This window comes from Somniosus microcephalus, chromosome 1, assembly GCF_052327205.1.
Source record: "Somniosus microcephalus isolate GS21.2 chromosome 1, FLI_Smic_1.0, whole genome shotgun sequence".
Lineage (NCBI taxonomy): Eukaryota > Metazoa > Chordata > Chondrichthyes > Squaliformes > Somniosidae > Somniosus > Somniosus microcephalus.
Genome location: NC_140987.1, coordinates 257,305,989 through 257,331,131, shown reverse-complemented (window position 1 = coordinate 257,331,131; position 25,143 = coordinate 257,305,989). Strand labels below are relative to the sequence as shown.

Here is a 25,143-nt window from a genome sequence, read left to right as displayed (position 1 = left end):
AATTGAGGTCGGACCAGTGTTTTATAAAGGTTCATCATAATTTCCTTGCTTTTGTACTCTATACCTCTATTCATGAAGCCCAGGATCCCGCATGCTTTTTTAAACCGCGTTCTCAACCTGCCCTACTCGGTCTCTCTGTTCATGCACCCTCTTTAGGATTGTACCCTTTCGTTTATATTGCCTCTCCTCGTTCTTACTACCAAAATGCATCACTTTGCACTTTTCTGCATTAAATTTCATCTGCCACGTGTCTGCCCATTCCACCAGCCTGTCTATGTCCTCTTGAAGTCTATCACTATCCTCCTCACTGATCACTATACTTCTAAGTTTTGTGTCATCTGCAACTTTTGAAACTGTGCCCTGTACACCCAAGTCCAAGTCATTAATATACATCAAGAAAAGCAGTGGTCCTAGTACCGACCCCTGGGGAACACCACTGTATACCTTCCTCCAGTCCGATAAACAACTGTTCACCACTACTGTTTCCTGTCACTTAGCCAATTTTGTATCCATGCTGCCACTGTCCCTTTTTTTCCCCCCCCATGGGCTTCAACTTTGCTGGCAAGCCTATTATGTGGCACTTTATCAAACGCCTTTTGAAATCCATGTCACCACATCAACCCCCTCTGTTATCTCATCAAAAAACTCTTATCAAGTTAGTTAAACATGATTTGCCTTTAACAAATCCATGCTGGCTTTCCTTAATTAATCCACAACTATCAAAGTGACTGTTAATTTTGTTCCGAATTATCATTTCTAAAAGCTTCCCCACTACTGAGGTTAAACTGACTGGCCTGTAGTTGCTGGGTTTATCCTTACACCCTTTTTTGAACAAGGGTGTAACATTTGCAATTCTCCAGTTCTCTGGTACCACCACCGTATCCAAGGAGGATTGGAAGATTATGGCCAGTACCTCTGCAATTTCCACCTTTACGTCCCTCAGCATCCTAGGATGCATCCTATCCGGTCCTGGTGACTTATCTACTTTAAGTACAGCCAGCCTTTCTGGTACCTCCTCTTAATCAATTTTTATCCCATCCAATATCTCAACTACCTCCTCTTTCACTATGAAAGGTGATACAAACACATTAAAAGGTTCATCAGAAAGGCTACCTTTGTTTATTCTATACAAGAAGCAGCTTTTGACTCACCATTTCCGAGCCTGACTAAGTGGCTTGTACTTGCTGTATTTTATTTTCCATTCCAACACTTCCTTACAACGCTTACAGACACCTGCATGCACGATAGCATTTAATCGCTGGGTAGAAGAAAAAGATTGAATGTATTAATGCAACTTAAAAGTCCAAACTTCAACATTTACTGGAGAAGATGCTAAAAAAGATTCACAAGGATGATACCAGAAAAAAAAAGTTATAACTATCAGGTAAGACTGAACAGGCTGGGGCTGAAAAGAGAAGACCTGATGGAGGTCTCAAGATTATGAAAGGGTTCGATAGGGCAGACGTAGAGATGTTTCCACTTGTGAGGGAGACCAGAACTAGGGGCCATAAATATAAGACAGTTACCAATAAATCCAATAGGGAATTCAGGAGAAACTTCTTTACCCAGAGAGTGGTTAGAAAGTGGAACTCGCACATGGAGTAGTTGGAGTGAATAGTGCAGATGCATTTAAGGAGATGCTAGATAAGTACACGAGGGAGAAAGGAATAGAAGGATATGCTGATAGGGTGAGATGAAGAGGGGTGGGAGGAGGCTCGTGTGGAGCATAAACACCAGCCCAGACCAGTTGGGCTAAATGACCGGTTTCTGTGCTGTAAATTCTATGTAATTGATTCTCCAGCACAAGTGTCAGCTTGGCTCAGTCGGTATGGTAGCACTCCCAACTTCTGAATCAGAAGTTCTAGTGTGCTCAAGCCCCTTTGTGCTATGCATCCCAACATGTTTGATTTTTTTAAAATATAAACTGCCTGGGAAAATGGTGCTGATGGTTTTAGTGGCCTTGAGTGAGTGACGTGATGTCAACCAGACCAACAAGATTATCTACAAGTAGAAGGATTTTGTGTGCGAAATGAGACTCAAGATAAAATACTAGGAACACGAGTAGGCCATTTAGCCCCTCGAGCCTGTTTGCCATTCAATGAGATCTGATCTGTGACCTAACTCCATATACCCGCCTTTACCCCGAATCACTTAATACCTTTGGTTAACGAAAATCTATCAATCTCAGGTTTAAATTAACAACTGACCTAGCATCAACTGCCGTTTGCAGAAGAGAGTTCCAAACGTCTACCACCCTTTGCCGGTAGAAGTGTTTCCTAACTTCACTCCAGAAAGGCCTGGCTCTAATTTTTAGACAATGCCCCCTAGTCCTAGACTCCCCAACCAGCGGCAATAGTTTCTCGCTATTTACCCTAGCAGTTCCCCTTAATATCTTGAAAACTTTGATCAAATCACCCCTGAATCATCTAAATTCCAGGGAATACAACACTTGGTTGTGTAATCTCGCCTCGTAATTTAACCTCTGGAGTCCAGGTATCATTCTGGTAAATCTATGCTGCATTCCCTCCAAGGCCAATGTATCTTTCCTAAGGTGTGGTGCCCAGAACTGCTCACAGTACTCCATCAAACATACTACAGTAAACTCTTGTTTAAACGGCACTTAATCATCTGGAATACTTTAATAACTGGCAAAATAGATAACCAGTAATCTTGCCAAATCCATCCAGCACTCGTTTTGCTGAGTCCGAGTCTCCCGCGGTGGCCGAGTTAGTCAGTGGTTTTTATTTTTGTTGGCGTTAAAAAAATGCCTTGGTAGGTATACCTCTGTTATCCAGAAGTTGTCATCAAGCGGCACCATTCTGGTACCATGGGTGCCGGATTAGAAAGAGTTTACTATACATCAAAAATCAGGATAGGATTTAAAACGGATAGTCTGGTATTCCCAAGTACTGTTTCGGGGTGGGGTTAAACCTTCATTGGGCAGTAGCAACATGCAGGGTTAGCGACGTGAATTCTCTCTGTGACATCTACAGCTTGTCTTTCATTGCATATTCAGTTTTATAAACTGGGATTTACAAATGCAAGAATGGAGCGTTATCATTTGGTGGGCAGTAAATATTTTCTGGCTATTGATGCTGAATGGCAAATCATTCCTGTAATCATCTGTGTTTACCACACATTTATTCCAAAAACCTCAACGCCACACAAAGCAAAGTTTCAGGCTGGTTCTTTCCCCACCCACTGAACGCAGCATCAACGCCCAATTGGTCCAAAGTGCCGAAACAGCCAGGAGCATCTGTTTCAGCCATGAAAAGACACACTCAACGATCAGAGCGGCAGGAATGTGCATCGTTAACCAGTGAGCATTCCGTTCCCATGGCATCTCTGGGCTGGTTTACAAAAGTATTATAACAAGTACTGAAGGCACTTCCTTTCCTCCATTGAAAGCACTATGGTCTAGTGCGCCAGAGCTCCTTGGCTCATACCTCAGTTCTGAAACACGGGAGGAAGTTGTAAATGAAGAGCATTGTGGTGTAATTGGCCGGTGCCAAATTTTCCCTGTTTGAGCACCAACCTAGAATCATATAACACAGGAGGCCAGTCGGCCTATTGTGCCTGTGCTGGCTCTTTGAAAGAGCTATCCAATTAGTCTCACTCCCCCGCTTTTTCCCCATAGCCCTGTAATTGAGTTTTTTCTCCATCATGTATTTATCCAATTCCCTTTTGAAAGTTACTATTGAATCTGCTTCCACCGCCCTGTCAGGCAGCGCATTCCAGATCATGACAACTTGCTGCGTAAAAAAAGTTTCCTCATGTCGTCTCTGATTCTTTTGCCAATCGCCTTAAATCTGTGCCCTCTGGTAACCAACCCTGCCAGTGGAAACGGCTTCTCCTTATTTACCTTGATCAACGTTCCAAACTAGATAGATAGATAAGATAGATGCCAGTCTGAGGGATATCCCAGCAAGCTCATTAACAATGGCGCCCAGATCTAGCTTTGGTTGAACAGCTCTTCACAGAGACAGGAGGTTCGAATTGGTGAAAGCCTCTAAGGAAGAAAAGAACTACGAATACTTCCTACAAAAGTGCAATTGCTCACAAATTATTATTTTTTTGCATGAAAATGACCGAGGAGAAATGGTTGTTTTATTAAACATTCTCTCTACTAGTCTCCTTAGAGCATAGAAGACCAAGAGTAGATTTGATGGAGGTGTTTAAAATCATGAAAGGTTTAGATAGAGTAAATAAGGAGAAACTGTTTCCAATAACCAGAGGGTGATTGGCAAGAGAACCAGAGGTGACATGTGGAAAAAACAAATTTATGCAATGAGTGGTTAGGATTTGGAATGCACTGCCTGAAAGGGTGGTGGCTACAGATTCAAAAGTAGCCTTCAAAAGGGAATTGGATAAATACTTGGAGAAAAAAAAAATCAAATCGCAGGGATTTGGGGAGAGCAGGTAGTGGGACTAACTGGATTGCTCGTCAAAAGTGCCGGCCCAGGCTCGATGGGCCAAATGGCCTCCTTCTGTGTTGTATTATTCTATGATTCACCTTTTAAGTATATTTTTCTATCATTAATGGGTAAGGTAGGCCAATCACAAATAAAACAAAATCCAGTTGTTTAATAACTACAGTGGTCATGAATTTCTTAATTTAAAAAAACCCCGAAGAATCCTATGGTTTCCTCAGGCCTTTACCTGGGACTAGCAAGTGCTGTCGCATGATCATGTGACCAAAAGCTGTTAATAAACTCTCCGATGCCATAAAATGTTCACAGTAAGGAAAGCATTCGATCTGAAACCTTAAATCAGCAAGTTAATCAAAGTTTCCCTCAATACGGAACAATTTCTCAGAATCCTGGGCACCACACTTTAGGAAGGATGTCAAGGCCTTTGAAAGGGTAGAGAGGAGATTTACCAGAATGGTCCCAGGGATGAGGGACTTCAGTTATGTGGAGAGACCAGAAAAACAGAGATTGTTCTCCTTATTAGCAGAGAAAGTTAGGTGGAGATTTTAAAGAGGTGCTCAAAATTATGAAGAGTTTTAATAAGAGTAAATAAGCAGAAACTGTTTCCACTGGCAGGAGGGTTGGTAACCAGAGGACACAGATTTAAGGTACTCCTTCAGTCCTGCAATGTCAGCCTGTATGGCTTCGCCCCTCCCTATTTCTCTAACCTTCTACAACCCAGAGATCTCTGCGCTCCTCCAATTCGGGCCTCTTGCGCATCCCCGATTTTCATCGCTCCACCATTGGTGGTTGTGCATTTAATTGCCTAGGCTCCAAGCTCTGGAATTCCCACCCTAAAACTCTCCGCCTCTCTCTCATCCTTCAGGATGGTCTTTAAAACCTAACTCTTTGGCCAAGCTTTTGGTCACCTGTCCCAATATCTCCTTGTGTGGCTCAGTGACAGATTTTCTTCGATAATCGTTCCTGTGAAGCACCCTGGGACGTTTTACTACGTTGAAAGGTGCTATATAAATGCAAGTTGTTGAATAGGTGTTGAACCTACAGACTTCTGACTTAAGAGGCAAAAGTCCTACCAAAATGAGGCAAGCTGACACACAAGAAAGAGCAGCTCTGAAATTCTTTGATCAGGATCAAGACAACAAGAGCTAGAATTGGAAAATGCTGGAGCAGTTGATGCTCTGGGATTCTTCTACTTGCAGAATATCAGCTATAAAATGAAAGCCCATTTTCAGTAAATTAGCAGAGGAAGCACTGGGAGTGAGAATGCAGAGTTTAAATCATGCAATAATTGGATGCTCATTTCATACTCATAAATCACTACAGGTACACAAGCTAGCTCCCAAGTGTGAACAAGAGATTTTGATTTAGCTTTTTCTTTCGTTGCTGCCTTACCCATCAAAAATCTATCTATCTCTGTTTTTTTTAAATATTCAATTGACCCCCCCCACCCCACCCTCAACAGCTTTTTGGGGGAGAAAGTATCAGATTTCCACTGCCCTTCACATACACCTCCACTAGCTAGGCCCCTCAATATCCTAAGCCCCAGGAACAACTTTCTCCATGCTTCATCCTCTCACGTAACCAGCTTACTCTTTATCGTCAGACACCCGATGCATGGTACAAAGTTATAACCATAGCCTGATATAATGTCTCCTCTTGGCTTTCTCTGCTCTAATCCCAGCTTTTCCAGTCTCTCCACATAACTGACATTCCTCATCTCCTCTACACACTCCAAGGCCTGGAGACCCTTCCTAAAGTGCGGTGACCAGAATTGGCCACAATGCTCCAGTTGGGGCCCAAGCAGCGATTTATAAAAGGTTTAGCATATCGTCCTTAAAGTAGCAGTGTCTCTGCAACACCCACCAACCAAACGGCCACAGAAATTGAAGTATTACTATGTTGGCAGCAATTTGGAATAATCGTCATCAGAAGAAAATTAAGTTGCAGAAAGCCATTGAAAAAAGCCAAATGTTTCTAAAAAATAAAATTTAAATGCAAGTTATTCCAACACTATTAAAGCAAGCCAAAAGGTTCTTTTAAGCCAATAGAATAATCAGTCTGGAATTCCCCCCCCTCCCCCCATTTCACTTTGGGAAAGTAGCAGGCCTCCATTCCAATCAAGAGCACAGGAATTGGAGGGGCAGCCCACCAATTTAATGGAGTGAGCATTCCTGAGTGACCCTTGAACAAGGCACTGGTTGGGGTTATGACCTTCCACAAAAATTTAGGAACATGGTCATAAACGGTATCTGTTACCTTTGGCTCACCTTTACTAATTTTGATTTTAATTTTGGTGAACGTGGCTCACACCAAGTACCAGGATATTGAACCAGGCCCCCACACAAAAAATGAGATTCGCACCCATGCATTAGCAGATTCTTGTCAGATTACCACACACTCTTCTCTTCCAGCTGAGTTGTGTGCACATGGTTTGCATCTACTAGACATTCCAGCAGGCTGGTGCGGTCAAATAAATGATGGGTTGGCTGGTACAGAGCCAGCGTTGAAAACGACTGCTCCTGATTTTTAAGTCTCTAATTTAATCCATATTTCAAAAAAGGAGAAAGAACCCATTTATGAGATACATTTGTTTCAAAAGATTAGAAAGTGCAAGATGGTAATTTGGATTTTAACAACTGAAATCCAACATTTATTCTCCAGGAAGTATGTTCAGAAAGTTTGGTTACACTCAGTGAAATCATTCTCTTGTCATTTAGTTACTTCTTCTTAATGTCATGCCTGCAATTTTATTTGTGGCTCAGTGGGTGGCGCTCTCACCTCAGCGTCAGAAGGTTGTGGGTTCAAGTCCCACTGCGGAAACTTGAGCATAAAAATCTAGGCTGATACTCCCAGTGCAGTACTGAGGGAGTGCTGCACTGTCGGAAGTTTTGTCTTTTGGATAAGACATTAAACCGAGGCCCCATCTGCCCTCTCAGGTGCACGTAAAAGATCCCACAGCACTATTTTGAAGAAGAGCAGGGGAGTTATCCCCAGTGTCCTGAGCAACATTTATCACTCAACCAACATAAAAAAACAGATTATCTGGTCATTATCACATTGCTGTTGTGGGATCTTGCTGTGTGCAAATTGGCTGCTGTGTTTCCTATAACGGGGACTACATTTCAAAAGCAGTTCATTGGCTGCAATGTGCTTTGGGATGTCCTGAGGTCGTAAAAGGTGCTATATAAATGCAAGTTCCTTCTTTCTAATAAAATCAATATAAGAGGAGCCTAGCAAAGAGACGTCTTGTCCGGCAAAAATCAGGCGTGGTGTAAAACCGGCTGCCGATTCGCTATCGTCTATTTTGCACTATTGCCAATGACCAATTTCACTTCCTAAGATTTATGGCAAGAGGTATAGAATATGAAAATCTAAATGTGACAGTGAATCTATAGACAGCCTTAGTAAGACCACAGTTGCATTAACTGCATTAATAATGCAGTTTCAGGCTCCATACTATTGAAAGGATGAAGGACTTGAGGCGGTTTTCATTAGAACAGAGGAGATTATGGGGTGATTTCACAGAGGTGTTTAAAATTATGAAGGGATGGAGAGAGTAAATAGACTAGCTAGAAGTAACAAAGATACAAGATTAATTAGAACAGAGAGCAAGAGCAACTTTTTTTTGAAAAACAAGAGAGTTCTGAGGCTGTGGAATACACTGCCATTCCACGAGGGCTGGACCCCATCAAAGGTTTTGGCGATGTCCAAGGCAATGACAGTTAGCGATTGAAGAGGAGACAATTTAAACTTTTAAAAATAAGTGGTTAAGGAAAGAACAAAGACTTGCCATTATATAGCGCCTTTCACAATGTCCCAAAGTGCTTCACAGTCAATGGAGTGCTTTTTGAAGACACAGCACAGAAGCCATTCGATCTATTGTGCCTGTGCCAGCTCTTTAACAGAGCTATCCAATTAGTCTCACTCTCCTCTGCCCTTTCCCATAGCCCTGCATTTTTTCCTTTTCAAGTATGTATGTAATTCCCTTTTGAAAGTTACTCTTGAATCTGCTCCACCACCCTTTCAGGCAGTGCACTCATCATAACTTGCTGTGTTAAAAAAAAAATCTCATCCCCCTCTGGTTCTTTTGCCAGTTACCTTAAATCTGTGTCCTTTGTTTACCGACCCTCCTGCCAGTGGAAACAGTTTATCTTTATTTACTCTAAGAAAAGCCCTTAAATGATTTTGAATGCTGAAATAAATGGTTATTAAAAATAACACTAATCTGGAAGAGATTAACTCTAAGGACCAGAATTTCATTCCACAAAGAAACTGTGGAGTGGTTGCTTACCTTCACCTTCTTACTTTTGTCATATTTGTCATTTTTAAACGCAATAACGTTTTGATGCTTTGGCACCCTCTTCCGTGCGACATTTCCTCTCTCTGAGCTCATAATATTTCTTATAAATACAATATTTCTTTTACAAAAACCACATGGACAACCCAACAACTGCAACTACCCCGGAAGTTATAGGAGAGAAATCACATGGCGACCTAATTCTTTTGGCGTTTCCCCTAAGTTCCGTGCCCACCATTGGCTGCTCTGACTGGCACCTTATCTGGTGAATGGTTGATCTGCACGTCAATCAGCAAAATCCAACCAACCAGGGAACAGAAAAGGAAGCGGGCAGGGCTAGGGCGCACCATCCTCTGGCGCTCGCTCCAGCCTCTTCTCTGAAGCGATTGGTCCGCTTTTGCTCGAAGACCCCTCCCTCAGTTTTTTCGAAAATAAAAGCGTGGTTGGGCCGTTGTTATCTTTTTTTAAATCTTTCTTTCATTGCCAGCCTTTTCTCAATCGTACTAAATTACCGGACCTCGCCAAAGCGGCACCAGTGAGGGAGACAGAGAGGGAGGAGACAGTACAATTTGTGACCAGCTTTCCCTCGCTTCTCACGGCGATGTGCGCTTGCGCGAGCCGTGTGGATGCTCTCTGCCCCACCCCCAACCAAGCGTGTCAAACGCGTGTGCGCGACCTAGGCAACGTTTTCTTAGGCGTGTTAACCACGCATGCGCGGCACCCTGTGGCCGGTCTGGTCCTCAAAGTCTTGTCAACTGCGCATGCGCACCACCAGTGTATGCCTCCCCAGGCGTTTCAATCGCGCGTGCGCGCTACCTGAGTAACCGTTGCCCCGCCCCTTCTGCCGTTTTCCCACAACCTCCAAAGGGGGTGTCAACGTTATTTTATCTTAAGAGATATAAATATATATAAATAAATATAATAAAGGAAAAGTAATAGAAACAGCTCGGTTGATAAAAATAAAATCACGGATGTGAAAGGAAAGGAGAAAGAAAGCAAGCGAGCCTGTGGGTTTATCCTTGGTTTTTGCCTTGCGGCAGCTGCCGGGCCTGAGCGGAGGGCGAGCGGGCGGCCGGACGGACAATTGTTTTCCCCTCACCCCGGGACCTTGTCTCGTCTCCGAAACCCATCCCAGAAGCTGGTGTGAGGAGGGGGTAAGAATTTCGCCGCATTGTCGGAACAGACAGACGGACGGACGAGGAGACCGGGGCTTGGGTGTGTGTGAGGAATAATCCGGTGCCGTGAGGATCCTCCTATTCCGCCCCCCCACCCCAGACCGCACCCCCAGAGAGAGCAAAGGGGCTTCTTGTCTCGCCTCCCCATCCCCTCCCTGTCCCCTGGGTGCCAGTGACTTGCTGCCTCGGATGAAGTTTCTCTTTTTTTAAATGACACCATCGCTTCGCTTTCACTTCGATCAATGAGTGTTTCACACACAAAAAATAGGTTTACACTGTATTTATTATTCAAAAAATATAGAATCAGTCGGTGTGAATCTGACTTTCCTGGAAGATTCATGATGTTATGTACCGGATCGACGTCTCATCATCTGTGACAATTTACCAGGAGGATCTGCAGAAACAATTTGCAAGGAAAAAGTTTCATGTTAAACTCTCCCAGACAGGATTTTTAAATCTTCTGCAATCACTGGAATTGTTCATTTCATTATTTATTTTATTTATTGAATTGGGACTGGTCTTGACATGAATAACCTGTCTCTGAGTGAGCTGTGCTGCCTCTTCTGCTGCCCTCCGTGCCCGGGTCGCATCGCCTCCAAGCTGGCTTTCTTGCCTCCCGAGCCCACGTACGCGCTGCTGGCCGACGAGTCGGGAGGCCGCTGGAGCCTACACCTGTCCGAGCGGGCCGACTGGCAGTACTCGCAGCGGGAGAAGGACTCGATCGAGGCCTTCATGACCAGGACCAGCCGGGGCAACCGGATCGCTTGCATGTTCATCCGCTGCTCTCCCAGCGCCAAGTTCACGCTGCTCTTCTCGCACGGCAACGCGGTGGACCTGGGCCAGATGAGCAGCTTCTACATCGGCCTGGGCTCCAGGATTAACTGCAACGTCTTCTCCTACGATTACTCGGGCTACGGGGCCAGCTCCGGGAAACCCTCCGAGAAAAACCTCTATGCAGATGTGGACGCGGCCTGGCAAGCACTCAGGACCAGGTAAGGAGTTGGACAACACTTACGATCGCAGAAATGATGCAGCACAGAAGGGGGCCATTGTGCCTGTGCTGACTCTTGAAAGAGCTGTCCAATTAATCCCACTCCATCCTGCCCTTTCCCTATAGTCCTACAAATGTTTCCCCTTCAAGTAGTTATCCAATTCCCCTTTGAAAGTAATGATTACCTTATTAAATGTATTATCTGTTCGTACTTTGACATTGTTTCTTTAAATTGAGAACGTGTGAATAGAATTAAACACGTGTTTCTCCTTATCGCCCATCTTCACAGGACTGACAGGAAAAACTGTAACAGAACAGTGGGTGATTTTTAAGGAGGAGATGTTCCAAGTACAGGCTAGGTACATTCCAACAAGAGGGAAGGGTAAGGGAACCAAAGCAAGGGCTCCTTAGATGACGAGGGACATAGAGAAGATGATGAAATAAAAAAAGAGGGTGTATGATGCATGTGACGTGGAGAACCAGACCAAGTACAATAAGTTGAGAGGGGAAGCGAACATGAAAATAAGATTAGCAAAGAGTGAATATGAGAGTAGAATGGTGGCTAACATAAAAGAGAACCCAAAAATCTTCTATTGGCATGTAAACAGCGGGTAGTAAGAGGCGAGGTGGGGCCTATTAGAGACAAAGAAGGTGATATATGCTTAGAGGCGCAGGGCAAGGCTAGAATACTCAATGAGTACTTTGTATTGGTGTTTACTAAGGAGGTGGATACTGACAAAATATCGGTAGAAGTGCAAAAAGTAGAAGCAATGGAAGGGGTGAAAATTGATAGACAGGATGTACTAGAAAGGCTGGGTATGCTTAGAGTGGACAAGTCGCCTGGTCCAGATGGCTTGCGTCCCAGGTTGCGAAGGAAATTGGGGGAGGAGATAGCGGAAGGGCTTGCCATAATTTTCCAATCTTCCCTAGATGCGGGGAGGTGCCTGAGGATTGGAAAGTGGCAAATGTGACACCATTGTTCAGGAAAGGGTGTAAGGACAATCCTAGTAACTACAGGCCGGTCAGTTTAACATTAGTGGTGGGTAAAATTTTAGAAACATTAATCAAGGAAAAAATTAACGGGCACTTGGAGAGGTTTAAGCTAGTTAAGGAGAGCCAACATGGATTTGTAAAAGGCAGATCATGTTTGACTAATCGAATTGAATTTTTTGATGAAGTAACACAGAGGATTGATGAAGGGAATGCAAAGGATGTTGTCTACATGGATTTTCGGAAGGCGTTTGGCAAAGTATCACATAGAAGGCTGGTTAACAAAATTGAGGCTCATGGAATAGGTGGGTCAATGACAGCTTGGAGAAGGAATTGGCTTAAGGACAGAAAACAACGAGTTGTAAATGGCTGCTTTTCAGACTGGAGGATGGTAGACAGTGGTGTTCCCCAAGGGTCAGTGCCGGGGCCACTGCTTTTTTTGATATATATAAATGATCTGTATATTGGAATAGAGAGTAGAATTTCTAAATTTGCCGATGACACCAAACTTGGGGGTTTGGGAAACAGTGAAGATGATATCAATCGACTGTAACAGGACATAGAAAGGCTGGCAGAATGGGCAGACAAGTGGTAGATGGAATTTAATAAAGAGAAGTGTGAGGTGATGCATTTTGGCAGAAGGAACAGGGAGAGGCAATATACACTTAATGGCACAGTTTAAAGAGTGTGCAGGGACAGAGGGACCTGGGAGTTAATGTGCATAGGTCCCTGAAGGTGGCGGGACATATTGAGAGAGTGGTTAGCAAAGCATATGGGATCTTGGGTTTCATAAATAGAGGTATTTGAATGTATAATGCATAAATTAGAAGTATGCCCACTAACTAATTGTGCTGCATCATAGAACATGTATAATCTGGTGGTGCAGGCTGATTCATTGCTCTGAATTGCATGTTCTGTACTTAAGGTCTCAACAGGTTTGCATAAGTTGTGTAGGATGGTCATTTTTTTTGTTCAGTATCTCTGATCTTACCAAATTTATGACCTTTGATTTATTCTGGATCTAACTGGTTTCCTGTGGATTACTTTGTGTGCTCTTTTTGATGGAACTGTAATCATATTTGTGGCTAATGGAGATAATTAGTTCTATTGAATGCAACCATGGGAATATTTGTTTAATGTTCATTGCACCCACCGACCACAGTGGAACACTGATCATAGAATTTTCCTGGTTTCTGTTTCTGTCAATGTCGCTGGTCGCCGCTAATTTCCCCTCGCATGTAGAAATTAATTCTCACAAAGACTGGACTTTAAAAATGTAAAAGCTGGTTGAAAATACTGACACTTATTATTTGTCAATTTTCTGCTATTTTCAAAAGGTATTCTGCCTTGGCTCAGTAGCAGCACTCTTACCTCTGTGTCATAAAATTATGGAAGCTCCACTTCAGTGAATTAATCTAGGCTGGTACTAATGCAGTACTGTGGGAGCGTTGCATTGTCTGAGGTGTCGCCTTTCGGATAACATGTTAAACCGAGGCCCCATCTTCCGCCTGTTGTGGATGTAAAAGATCCCACGGCACTTTTTTGCAGAAGTTCACCCCTGGCCAATATTCCTCCCCCAACCAACACCACCAAAATCAGATTATCTGATCATTTATCTCATTGTTGTTTGTAGGACTTTACTGTGCGCAAATTAGCTGCCGCATCTCCCTATTTTACAACAGTGACTACTCGTTCACTGGCTGTGAAACGCTTTGGGGTGTCCCGAGGATGTGAAAGGTGCTATATAAATGCAAGTTGTTTCTTTTGTGGTTCCAGTGGTACCAGCAGCCCTCTGGAATCTCATCCAGTGGACTTGTCAGCCTAGACCGTGAGGGTTGGCAGTCTGTTTGATTGCGAATCGCATTACTGCTGAGTCTGATCCTGTCATTATCTTTGATCTACTAATGCACACTTTACTGTAGAATTATTGGGAAGGCATTCAGGAACAGAAAATGTGACTGATTTTCTACCCCCACACCACCCCTTTGGGTGCTGAGGCTAATTGTAACATGGAACTTGGTCTGCATAGTTTCGAGCCAGATTGTGTATTTATCCATCGAGCCATCGGGGAACTATACTGATTGTGAATAGATGGCGCTTTACGAAAATGGTCAAGCTAGAAAGTATCAAACTTGTGGTGGAAAGGATTCCTCATCTGAGTCATGCTATTGGAGAAGCGCAAAGCGGTTCCTCAGTGAAGAAGGGAAAATTGGATGATGTGTCATTCTTGTATACCTCATAGAATCACACAGTACAGAAGGAGGCCCTTCAGCCCGTCGTGCCTATGCCGGCTCTTTTTGAAAGAGCTGTCCAATTTAGTCCCACACGCCAGCTTTTTTCTCCATAACCCTGCAAATTAGTCCTCTTTAAGTACATGTCCAATTGCCTTTTGAAATTTCCTATGGAAGCTGCTTCCACCACCCTTTCAGGCAGTGCGTTCCAGATCTTAACAACCCTCTGTGTGAAAAAAATGTCTCCTCCTTTCCCCTCTTGTTCTTTTGCCAATTATTTTAAATCTATGACCTCTGGTTATCAACCCACTTGCCAGAGGAAACAGTTTCTCCTTACTTGCTCTATTGAAACCCCTCATAATTTTGAATACCTCTATTCGGTCTCCCCTTAACCTTCTCTGCTCTAAGAAGAACAATCCCAGCTTCTCCAATCTCTCCACATAACTGAAGTCTCTCATTCCTGAGGGGGCGGGTGGTGGTGGGGAGAATATTTAGCAATCCCAGGATTGGAGTATGGCGGAGGGGGATATAACACCAACTTGCATTTATCTAGCGCCTTTAACGTAGTAAAACGTCACAAGGCGCTTCACAGAAGCGTAATCAAACAAAATTGGACAACAAGCCACAGGTGACCAAAAGCTTGATCAAAAAGGTAGATTTTAAGGAGGAGAGGCGGAGAGGTTTAGGGAGGGAATTCCAGAGCTTGGGGCCCAGGCAGCTGAAAGCACGGCCACCAATGGTGGAGCGATTTTAAAATCAGGGATCTGCAAGAGGCCAGAATTGGAGCAGTGCAGAGATCTCGGAGGGCTGTAGGGCTGGTGGAGGTTACAGACATAGGGAGGGGGCGAGGCAGTGAAGGGATTTGAAAACAAGGATGAGAATTTTAAAATCAAGGTGTTGCCGGGCCGGACCGGGAGCCAGTATAAGTCAGCGAGCACAGGTGATGGGGTGAACGGGACTTGGTACGACTTCGCACACGGGCAGCAGAATTTTGGATGAGCTCAAGTTTATGGAGGGTGGATGATGGGTGGCCGGCCAGGAGCGTGTTGGAATAGTCAAGTGTAGAGGTAACAAAGGCATGGATGAATGTTTCAGCAGCAGATGAGCTGAGGCAAGGTCGGAGTTGGACGTTGTTACGGAAGTGGAAGTCAGCAATAAAATTGGGGAAGTCCTCGTTCTGTGCTGCTTTCACCCCGTCCCTTATCTCGGTTGCCTCGTTCAGCCATTTTGAGTGTGGTGGATCCAGTAGGAGCTGCAGTTTGAATTCCCAACAACCATTTAGTAATTATTTATAGGGAGAGAAAGAAACTTGCACAGAAACCTTTAGGTTGCTATTTGAATTTGACTTGATCTGGTTAATTTTCCAACAAACCAATACTAATATGCCGATACCATTCATTAGCCCAAACACTTTCCCTATTCCCATTAGTTGGTGGACCACAAATATTGAAGTCTGCATTGCTTCTCTGTTCTCTGTTGCACTGGTTCATTCTAGTGCTGAATTCATGTTGTGGCACAGGCCATTGATTTGGTCGTCTACATTTTTATCCTTGCAGTACAATAGTTGTCCATCTGATCTTTGGTTTTAATATATGTTCTTCAAATTCTAAGGAGGAAAGAGATGAAGAGAAAGTTGTACTTGAGGTCCTTTTTTGGGCCTTGTTATCTAAATGTTTCCGGCTGAGATGATGCTGCCATGAATCAGTAGCTCTGAGCTAGTAACATAAGCTGTGTTTCAGTTTACAATGACATTATGGGATGGGTGAAGATTTCATGAAGAAAAAGTTAGGCTCTCTTTCACTTTTTACCTTTTTTTATAAACTGTTCGGTCATGTAAATACAACAACAACAACTTGCATTTCTTTAACTCCTTTAACGTAGTAAAATGCCCCAAGGCGCTTCACAGGAGCGTTCTCGGACAAAATTTGACACTGAGCCACATGAGATATTAGGACAAGTGAAAGAGGTAGGTTTTAAGGAGCATCTTGAAGGAGGAGAGGTAGAGAGGCGGAGGGGTTTAGGAAGGGAATTGCAGAGCTTGGGGCCTTGGCAGCTGAAGGCACAGCCGCCAGTGGTGGAGCGATGAAAATCGGGGATGCTCAAGAGGCCAGAATTGGAGGAGCGCAGAGATCTCGGAGGGTTGTTCGACTGGAGGAGGTTACAGAGATAGGGAGGAGCGAGGCCATGGAGGGATTTGAACACAAGAATAAGAACATAAGAATTAGGAGCAGGAGTAGGTCATTCGGCCCCTCGAGCCTGCTCCACCATTCAATAAGATCATGGCTGATCTTCTATCTCAACTCCACTTTCCCGCCCTATCCCCATATCCCTTAATTCCCTTGGTGCCTAAAAATCTATCGATCTCAGTCTTGAATATACTCAACGATCGAGCATCCACAGCCCTCTGGGGTAGAAAATTCCACATATTCACAAGAAGGAGATTTGATAGAGGTGTTCAAAATCATGAAGGGTTTTGACAATAAGGAGAAACTGTTGCCAGTGGCAGAAGGGTCAGTAACCAGAGGACAGATTTAAGGTGATTGGCAAAAGAACCAGAGGCAAGGTAAGGAATTGTTGTGATCTGGAATGCTCTGCCTGAAAGGGTGGTGGAAGCAGATTCAGTAGTAACTTTCAAAAGGGAATTGGATAAATACGTGAAGGGAAGGGGAAAGCAGCAGAGGAGTGAATATGTGCGTGTTAAGGAAGTGGAATATAATATGGTGCTTGATTGAAAACCACTTGATGAACAAAGTAACTTTCATGTCGACACATAGGCACCTGTTTGTGTTAGATGAATGTTTCAAAATACCTTTACTGTTACGCAAGCCCTAATCTAATAATTGGGCGTTGGTGGTGATGATTCACCACTGGGCAGAACAAAAGACTAACAGCACACGTTGCATCACTTGGAGACGGGCTCGGTCAGATAGATCTCACACAAAATACTGACCGAACCCATCCCCAAGTGATGCAGCATGATCAACACTCTCATGTCCTGCCCTGTGATATATTCTCTCTGTCAGTCCCCGGTCTGTCTCTCTCTCTCTCTCTCTCTCTCTCTCAATTCAATTCAATTCAATTCAATTCAAATTGCTTTATTGGCATGACAAGATACATCTTATGTTGCCAAAGCACAGAAAAACATGTATGATTGAACATAGACAAATATACCCATGTATACATAAATATACACACATATAATATGCATATAATCTTTTCTTAGATTTAATGGTCACTGGTTGTCCAGTTACGCATTTTCTCTGTTCCCCTAATAGATATGGGAGTTTTTGGTGGTCATTCAAATTTTTGAATTCGGGGCATATTTTTATGAATTTTGGGTAGAAATTCCCCCTTATGTCCTGATAGTTTCCACAAGTTGTGAGGAAGTGCATCTCTGTCTCCACCACTCCCTGACTGCAGTGAGAGCATATCCTGTCCTCTCTGGGCAGCCAGGTCTGCCTCTGTCTGCCTTTTTCGATGGCCAGGCTATGCTCACTAAGTCTGTACATTGTCAAGGTTTTTCTCAGTTTGCTATCTTTTACAATGGTCAGGTATTCAGCCATGGTCTGTTTAGGGCCAAATAGCAATCGAGTTTGTTTTGGGTTTTTGTCGTTTCTGTCCAATAGGTCAAAAAAAAATCTTTTTGTTTAGTAATGATTGTGTTGGGTCGAATTCTCTGTGCTAGGATGTCACTGTCCTGGGGCTGATTATTATTAGTAGTGTTAGTAGTTACTTCACTGAGTCCCAGGACCAGTTGACTGAGGGGACTCTTCTCTATGATCATCTCTTGGCATTTCAGGGCTTTGTAATGATAGCAGTGGGGGTTGCTCATTTTTAGGTGTTTCCAAAATTTGATGGCTCTTTTTTGGCTATTAATTAGTTGTGGATTGATGCGCCATCAATTACTCAAAAGACTGAGGTTAAGCGAGTAACAATCAGGCTTTTATTAACTAAAGAATGAAGGTCTTGTCTCGAGTGGTCGACCCGTCCAGAATACTAAGGGACTGGGAGGTAGTCACTTATATACCTGGAATAGTGGGAGGAGTCAGCCGAGGCATGTCCAGACCTGTACCTAGTGGAATACACATACACATACAGACAGGTGTAACAGTGGTTTACCACATTCACCCCTTGTTTAAAAATGAGTCCGGCGGGGTGAAGTGTACTTAAAAGTTCGTGTATTGGAGTCTCTCCGGAGGTCTTGTCTGCCGCTGTGATCGACGTGGCGACGGCAGGGGTGGTGGAGCTTCCGGCGTCGCGTCTCGTGTAGGCTGGGGCACTGGAGTGTAGTCCTCGTGGGTGACGGTCCAAGGCGAGCCGGCTGCTGGGGTTGGATATCGGGTCGTGGGGGGGGGTGGTAATGGGTAGTGGGTTACAGCGGTCCCCGAGGGTGTCGTGGGGGGGGGGTGGGGTGGTAATGGGTAGTGGGTTACAGCGGTCCCCGAGGGTGCGAGGTCTCGTATGGAGACTGTGTCCTCCCGCCCGTCCGGGTACGCAATGTAAGCGTACTGGGGGTTGGCGTGGAGGAGGTCGACCCTCTCGACCAGAGGGTCCGTTTTATTGGCCTTCACGTGTCTTCTCAGTAGTACCGGCCCTGGGGACGTCAGCCATGGCGGTAACGATGTCCCCGATGTGGACTTCCTTGGGAAGACAAACATTTTCTCGTGAGGGGTGGCATTGGTGGCAGTGCAGAGCAGTGACCGAATCGAGTGGAGCGCATCGGGGAGCACCTCCTGCCAGCGGGAGGTCGGACGGCCCCTAGACTTTAAGGCTAGTAGGGCGGCCTTCCAAACTGTTGCATTCTCTCTTTCCACCTGTCCGTTCCCCCGGGGGTTGTAACTGGTGGTCCTGCTTGTGGCTATACCCCTAGCGAGCAGGTACTGGCGGAGTTCGTCGCTCATAAACGATGAGCCCCGGTCGCTATGGATATAGCTGGGGAAACCGAACAGGGTGAAGAGGCTGTTCAGAGATTTAATGACCGTGGCACTGGTCATGTCCGGGCAGGGGATAGCGAACGGGAACCGGGAGTACTCGTCAATGATGTTGAGGAAGTACACATTGCGGTCGGAGGAGGGGAGAGGCCCTTTGAAATCGACGCTCAGGCGTTCGAAAGGGCGAGTGGCTTTTATCAGGTGGGCTCTGTCTGGTCTATAAAAGTGCGGTTTGCACTCAGCGCAGACTTGGCAGTTCTTGGTCATGGTCCTGACCTCCTCGATGGAGTAAGGCAGGTTGCGGGCCTTGATGAAGTGGAAGAACCTGGTGACCCCCGGGTGGCAGAGGTCATTGTGGAGGGCCCTCAGCCTATCGATCTGCGCGCTGGCGCAGGTGCCACGCGATAGGGCATCTGGGGGTTCATTGAGCTTCCCAGGCCGGTACAAGATCTCGTAATTGTAGGTGGAAAGTTCGATTCTCCACCTCAAGATCTTGTCATTTTTGATTTTGCCCCTCTGCTTGTTGTTGAACATAAAAGCAACTGAACGCTGGTCAGTGAGCAGGGTAAATCGTTTTCCGGCCAGGTAGTGCCTCCAATGACGCACAGCCTCCACGATAGCCTGGGCCTCCTTCTCCACCGCGGAGTGTCTGGTCTCCGGGCCCTGGAGGGTTCGTGAGAAGAATGCCACAGGTCTCCCCGCCTGATTAAGGGTGGCGGCCAGAGCGAAGTCGGACGCATCGCTTTCCACCTGGAAGGGGATGGATTCGTCCACTGCGTGCATGGTGGCTTTGGCAATGTCTTCCTTGATACGATGGAAGGCTAAGCGGGCCTCTGCCATCACGGGAAAAGAGGTGGACTTGATCAGCGGACGGGCTTTGTCTGCATAGTAGGGGACCCACTGAGCGTAGTAGGAAAAAAACCCGAGGCACCTCTTCAGAGCTTTTAGGCAGTGGGGCAGTGGGAGTTCCATAAGGGGACGCATCCGGTCCGGGTCGGGACCGATGACCCCGTGTTCCACAACACAGCCAAGGATGGCGAGGCGGTCTGTGCGGAATATGCACTTCTCCTTGTTATATGTCAGGTTCAGGAGTTGGGCGGTGCGGAGGAATTTCTCGAGGTTTGCGTCATGGTCCTGCAAGTCATGGCCGCAGATGGTCACATTATCTAGGTAAGGGAAAGTGGCCTGCAGCTCGTTTTGATCGACCATCCGGTCCATCTCCCTTTGGAAGACGGAGACCCCGTTAGTAACGCCGAAGGGAACCCTAAGGAAGTGATAGAGGCGGCCGTTTGCCTCAAAAGCAGTATACTGGCGGTCTTCAGGGCTGATGGGGAGCTGGTGGTACGCTGATTTCAGGTCAATGGTCGAAAAGACGCGGTACTGCGCGATCTGGTTGACCATGTCAGCTATGCGGGGGAGTGGGTAGGCGTCCAGCAGGGTGTAGCGGTTTATTGTTTGGCTGTAGTCGATGACCAGGCGTTGTTTCTCGCCGGTCTTAACGACTACAACCTGGGCTCGCCAGGGGCTGGAGCTGCCCTCAATAATCCCCTCCTTCAGGAGCCGTTCCACTTCGGTTTTGATGAAAACCCTGTCCCCGGCACTGTATCGCCTGCTCTTTGTGGCGATGGGCTTACAGTCGGGGGTGAGGTTAGCAAACAGTGGGGGGGGTGGGACTCTGAGTGTGGAGAGGTTGCATCTGGTGCACAGCGGGCAATTTGGAGGCTGCTGGCTGCGGACTGTGAGTGGGGGGAGGGGGCCACCGTACGCCATCGTAACGCTTTTGAGGTGGCACTGGAAATCCAACCCCAGTAGAACGGCAGCGCAGAGGTCGGGCAGGACCAGGAGTTTAAAATTATTGTACACAGTCCCGTCTACTACTAGTGTCACCACGCAGTAGCCGCCAATGTCCGCTGACTGGGACTCGGAGGCCATAGAAATCCGCTGGTGCGCAGGCAGGACTGGGAGAGAGCAACGCCGCACCGTGTCGGGGTGGATGAAGCTCTCTGTGCTCCCGGAGTCAAAAAGGCAGTTTATTGCATGGCCGTTTACCTTAACGTCCATTTTGGACCGAGCTAGCTGGTGCGGTCTCGTTTGGTCCAGCGTCACAGAAGCCAGCGTAGGGGTCGGTGTGTCGCTGCGAGTATCAGATGGGGGGGGTTGGCGATCTGCGTCCCGGCTGGTGTCCAAGATGGCGGCTGCTGCGGTGGTTCGCACATGGCTGGGGAGGCCCAAGATGGCGGCCCGCACGGCCCACACGCGGCGCTGTTGGGGGCCCAAGATGGCGGCTCGCACGGCCCACACGCGGCGCTGCTGGCGTTCGGGGTGCCTTTGGCCTTGCAGACGCTGGTGTAGTGTCCCTTTTTCCCGCAGCCCGAGCAGGTCGCATTCTTCGCCGGGCAGCGCGCTCTGGGGCGTTTGGCTTGGCCACAGAAGTAGCATTTCTGGCCTTGGGATACTGCTGTCTGGCTTTGGGGCACTGCTGCGGTAGTTGGGCCGTTGTTGGGCTGTGGCTGGGGTGGCACGGTGCTATGGGGCTGTCCTACCGTGTCCCAGGTTGTCGTTCCCCGCGGCGTCCACGGTGCAGAGGAGTAGGCATCCATGCCCCGGAAGGCTGCGTCCAGCGTTAGTGCAATGTTGGAGGCTTTGTCGAGGGTGAGGTCACTCTGCTCCAGCAGTCGCTGTCGGGTGTAGTTGGACCTGTGGCCCGCTACGAAGGCATCCCGGATCAGTTCCTCCGTGTACTTAGTGGGCGTTACCGCCTTACACCCACAGGCCCGGCCAAGCACGGACAGTGCTTGGAGGTATTCCTCAGTCGATTCCCCAGGTTGTTGCTTGCGACTCCCCAGAAGGTGCCTAGCGTATACTTCGTTCACAGGGCGCGTGTACTGGGTCTTGAGGAGCTGGAGGGCGGCTGTGTACGAGGTCGCGTCCCGGATGACTGAGTACACTCGGTGGTTCACCTTGGAGAACAGGACAGACAGTTTGTCCGCATCCGTTTCGACTGCAGTGGAGGCAGTCAGGAATGTCTCGAAGCACGTGAGCCAGTGAGCAAACTTGGTGGAAGCGTCCGCTTCCCGACTGTCCAGGTCCAGGCATGCTGGTGTGAGGATCTTCTCCATTATAAAAAATTTAGTTAATAAAATTGATGCGCCATCAATTACTCAAAAGACTGAGGTTGAGCGAGTAACAATCAGGCTTTTATTAACTAAAGAATGAAGGTCTTGTCTCGAGTGGTCGACCCGTCCAGAATACTAAGGGACTGGGAGGTAGTCACTTATATACCTGGAATAGTGGGAGGAGTCAGCCGAGGCATGTCCAGACCTGTACCTAGTGGAATACACATACAGACACAGACAGGTTATAACAGTGGTTTACCACATGGATATTGGCCTAGTTCTGCCCTGCATGCATTGTTTGCGGTTTTCCTCTGAGTCCGGAGGATACTTTTACAGAATTCTGCATGTAGGATCTCAGTTGGATGTTTGTCCCATTTTGCAAATTCTTATTGTGTTAGCGGACCCCACACCTCACTGCCATAAAGTGTAATTGGTTCAGTTACTGATTTAAAAATTTTGAGCCAAATGCCAATTGGAATTTCTATTTGGATTGACTTTTTAATGGCATAGAAAGCCCTTTTTGCTTTCTCTTTCAGTTCATTCACAGCCAAATGAAAATTTCCCGTAGAACTGATTTTTAAGCCTAAGTATGTGTAATTTGTAGCTTGTTCAATTTTAGTTGCTCCTAATGTGAAGTTTATTCTGGGTCCCTGATGTCTGGATCTTTGCTGGAACACAAGAACTTTGGTTTTTTGGGGGTTTATTGTCAGGGCCCAGGTCTGACAGAATGACTAGCAGATCCAGGTTCTGCTGTAGACCCTCCTCAGTTGGTGAGAGCAGAACCAGGTCATCTGCATAGAGGAGGAATTTAACCTTGGAGTCATATAGGGCGAGGCCAGGTGCTGTAGATTGTTCAAGTAGTTTTGCCAATTCGTTTATATAAATATTAAAGAGTGTCGGTGAGATAGACGAGCCCTGCACCACGCCACGCCCCTGTTAGAAATATTTTGTTTGTTTATCTCCAATTTTAACTGCACATTTATTGTTTGTATACATTGATTTGATTACATCATGGGCCAGAAATTCCAGAACGGGGCTTGCAGCGCGTGCAAGCCCCGTATTTGCACTTACCCCGCGCTCCTGCCGATCAGCTCCAGGGACGCCTGCACTTCCAGAAACTGAAACAAGAATCCCGGGCAGCGTATGACGTCACGCCGCCCAGGAGTGCAGCCAGCGCGGACCCAGGAGCGTGCAGTGTAAGTGAGACACGCCCCTTGAGGTCTCAGTTTCACTGGACACGCCCCCAATGTTTCTGTCAAGCTGCTTTGCTTTTTTACATGCAAAGCAGCAGTTTAAATAGGTTTTTGGAAGTTTTTTCAAGATTTTGGTAACTTTTATAAAAAAATTTAAATGTTTACATTATTTTGAGTAATCTGAAGTAGTTTTAAAGAGAATTAAAGCAATTTAAAGACTTTTAAAAGCCCTAAAAGAATTTTTTAAATTCCATTTATTTATTTAGCAATGTCGTCGTCATACGTGTCTTCACACTGTTCCCTTTGGGGAACTGTATGAAGTGGTGGAAGGATTTATGGCCGTGATTAACGCTCATTCCGTGACCGTAACCATCTTTGAACCAGCCATTAGGGCGGTTAGTCCTATGGCGGGAGGGTTTTACGGGCTCCCACAAGCTATACAAGGAGGGGGGGCCACCCACACCCACGGACGCAAATATCCCACTGGATGTCAACCCAGAATTTAGAGCCGGAGCTCCGACTCCACTTGCCGGGACTGTCTGGAGCGGGGTTCGAAACCCTACCCTGATCTGGCCCAGCGGCAGGGATCCTACCGCTATGACAAAGGCCCAATCCGATTAGCAACGTGAAATGGCAGCATAGGGCTCCAGTCACGGGGAGGGAAAAGGCACAGGAAACATATGGGTGTCACCTTTTGTGCGGAGTGGGCCTTTTGCGTAGCAGTAAGCATCCCCGCCGCTGGGCCAGAAGGAGTAGGGTTTTGAACCCCACTCCAGACAGTCCCGGCAAGTGGAGTCGGAGCTCCAACTTTAAATTCTGGGTGGACATCCAGCGGGATACTTGTGTCCGTGGGTGTTGGTGGCCGCCCCCCCCCCCCCCTCAGATGGGTTGTGGGAGCCCGTAAAACCCTCCCGCCATAGGACTAACCACCCTAATGGCTGGTTCAAAGATGGTTACGGTCACGGAATGAGCGTTAATCACGGCCATAAATCCTTCCACCACTTCATACAGTTCCCCAAAGGGAACAGTGTGAGGATACGTCCGATGATGACCTCTTGCGCAATGCACCTCCTTGGACCCTCAGTCGCAGGTGCGAGGGGGCAAGTGGTGCAAGTGTTAAATTTTTTATTTTATTGACATGTAAAATGTTGGCCCAATAATTCCCTTCCAAATGCGCGAGTACGGTCGGGGTACTTACGCATCTGGCCGGATGAAATGCCGGTTTTCAGCATGCACAGTGCATGTGGGGAAAACCGGCATTTCCTGTCCTCTGAACGAAGGGGTTCAGAGGCAGAACGCGTGCGACTGCACATGCAGCGCGTGCGCAGTATAATTTGCCGCTTTCATTAATGCTTTCAGTGAGGTCCAGTCATTACAACTTACACATGAAAAAAGCATGGGTACAGTTGCTACAGAGGCTGCGGAGGAAGATATTTCTTATCGTGGAGCTTCTGAAAGTATGTATGTCTGTATATATTCCTTTGCGTGTTATGTATATATTCCTTTACTTATGTGTATGAATGTATTATTTAATTATGACTTTCAGAGAAAGTAACTTATTGGAAAATCATAATTAAAAACATACATTCATAGTAAAGGAATATAAAACATACATACATATACGTAAAGGAATATATGTGGACATACATACATAACTCATTCTCACATTCCATTCACACAGCCACAATTGCTCCTTCTACGGAGGCATAGTGGTTAGCACTGTTGCCTCACAGCGCCAGGGACCCGGGTTCGAATCCGGCCTCGGGTGACTGTGTGGAGTTTGCACATT

General features: G+C 46.3%; 2 protein-coding genes across 2 annotated transcripts in view; one reads left to right on the top strand and one right to left on the bottom strand.

Moving 5' to 3' along the window:
• The window catches only part of c1h9orf85 (chromosome 1 C9orf85 homolog), a 30,721-nt gene extending 21,573 nt beyond the window's left edge, over positions 1-9,148 (bottom strand). Inside the window, exons 1-2 of the mRNA XM_085992503.1 lie at positions 8,722-9,148; positions 1,152-1,258 (exon numbers count right to left, since the gene is read on the bottom strand). Of these exons, the coding sequence (XP_085848629.1) occupies positions 1,152-1,258; positions 8,722-8,823 (209 nt within the window). The 5' untranslated portion in view covers positions 8,824-9,148. The remainder of the gene's footprint in view (positions 1-1,151; positions 1,259-8,721) is intronic.
• A 199-nt stretch (positions 9,149-9,347) lies between these two features.
• LOC147124741 (alpha/beta hydrolase domain-containing protein 17B) overlaps positions 9,348-25,143 on the top strand; it is a 132,065-nt gene continuing 116,269 nt past the window's right edge. The window contains exon 1 of the mRNA XM_085992492.1: positions 9,348-10,894. Within this exon, the coding sequence (XP_085848618.1) occupies positions 10,428-10,894 (467 nt within the window). The 5' untranslated portion in view covers positions 9,348-10,427. The remainder of the gene's footprint in view (positions 10,895-25,143) is intronic.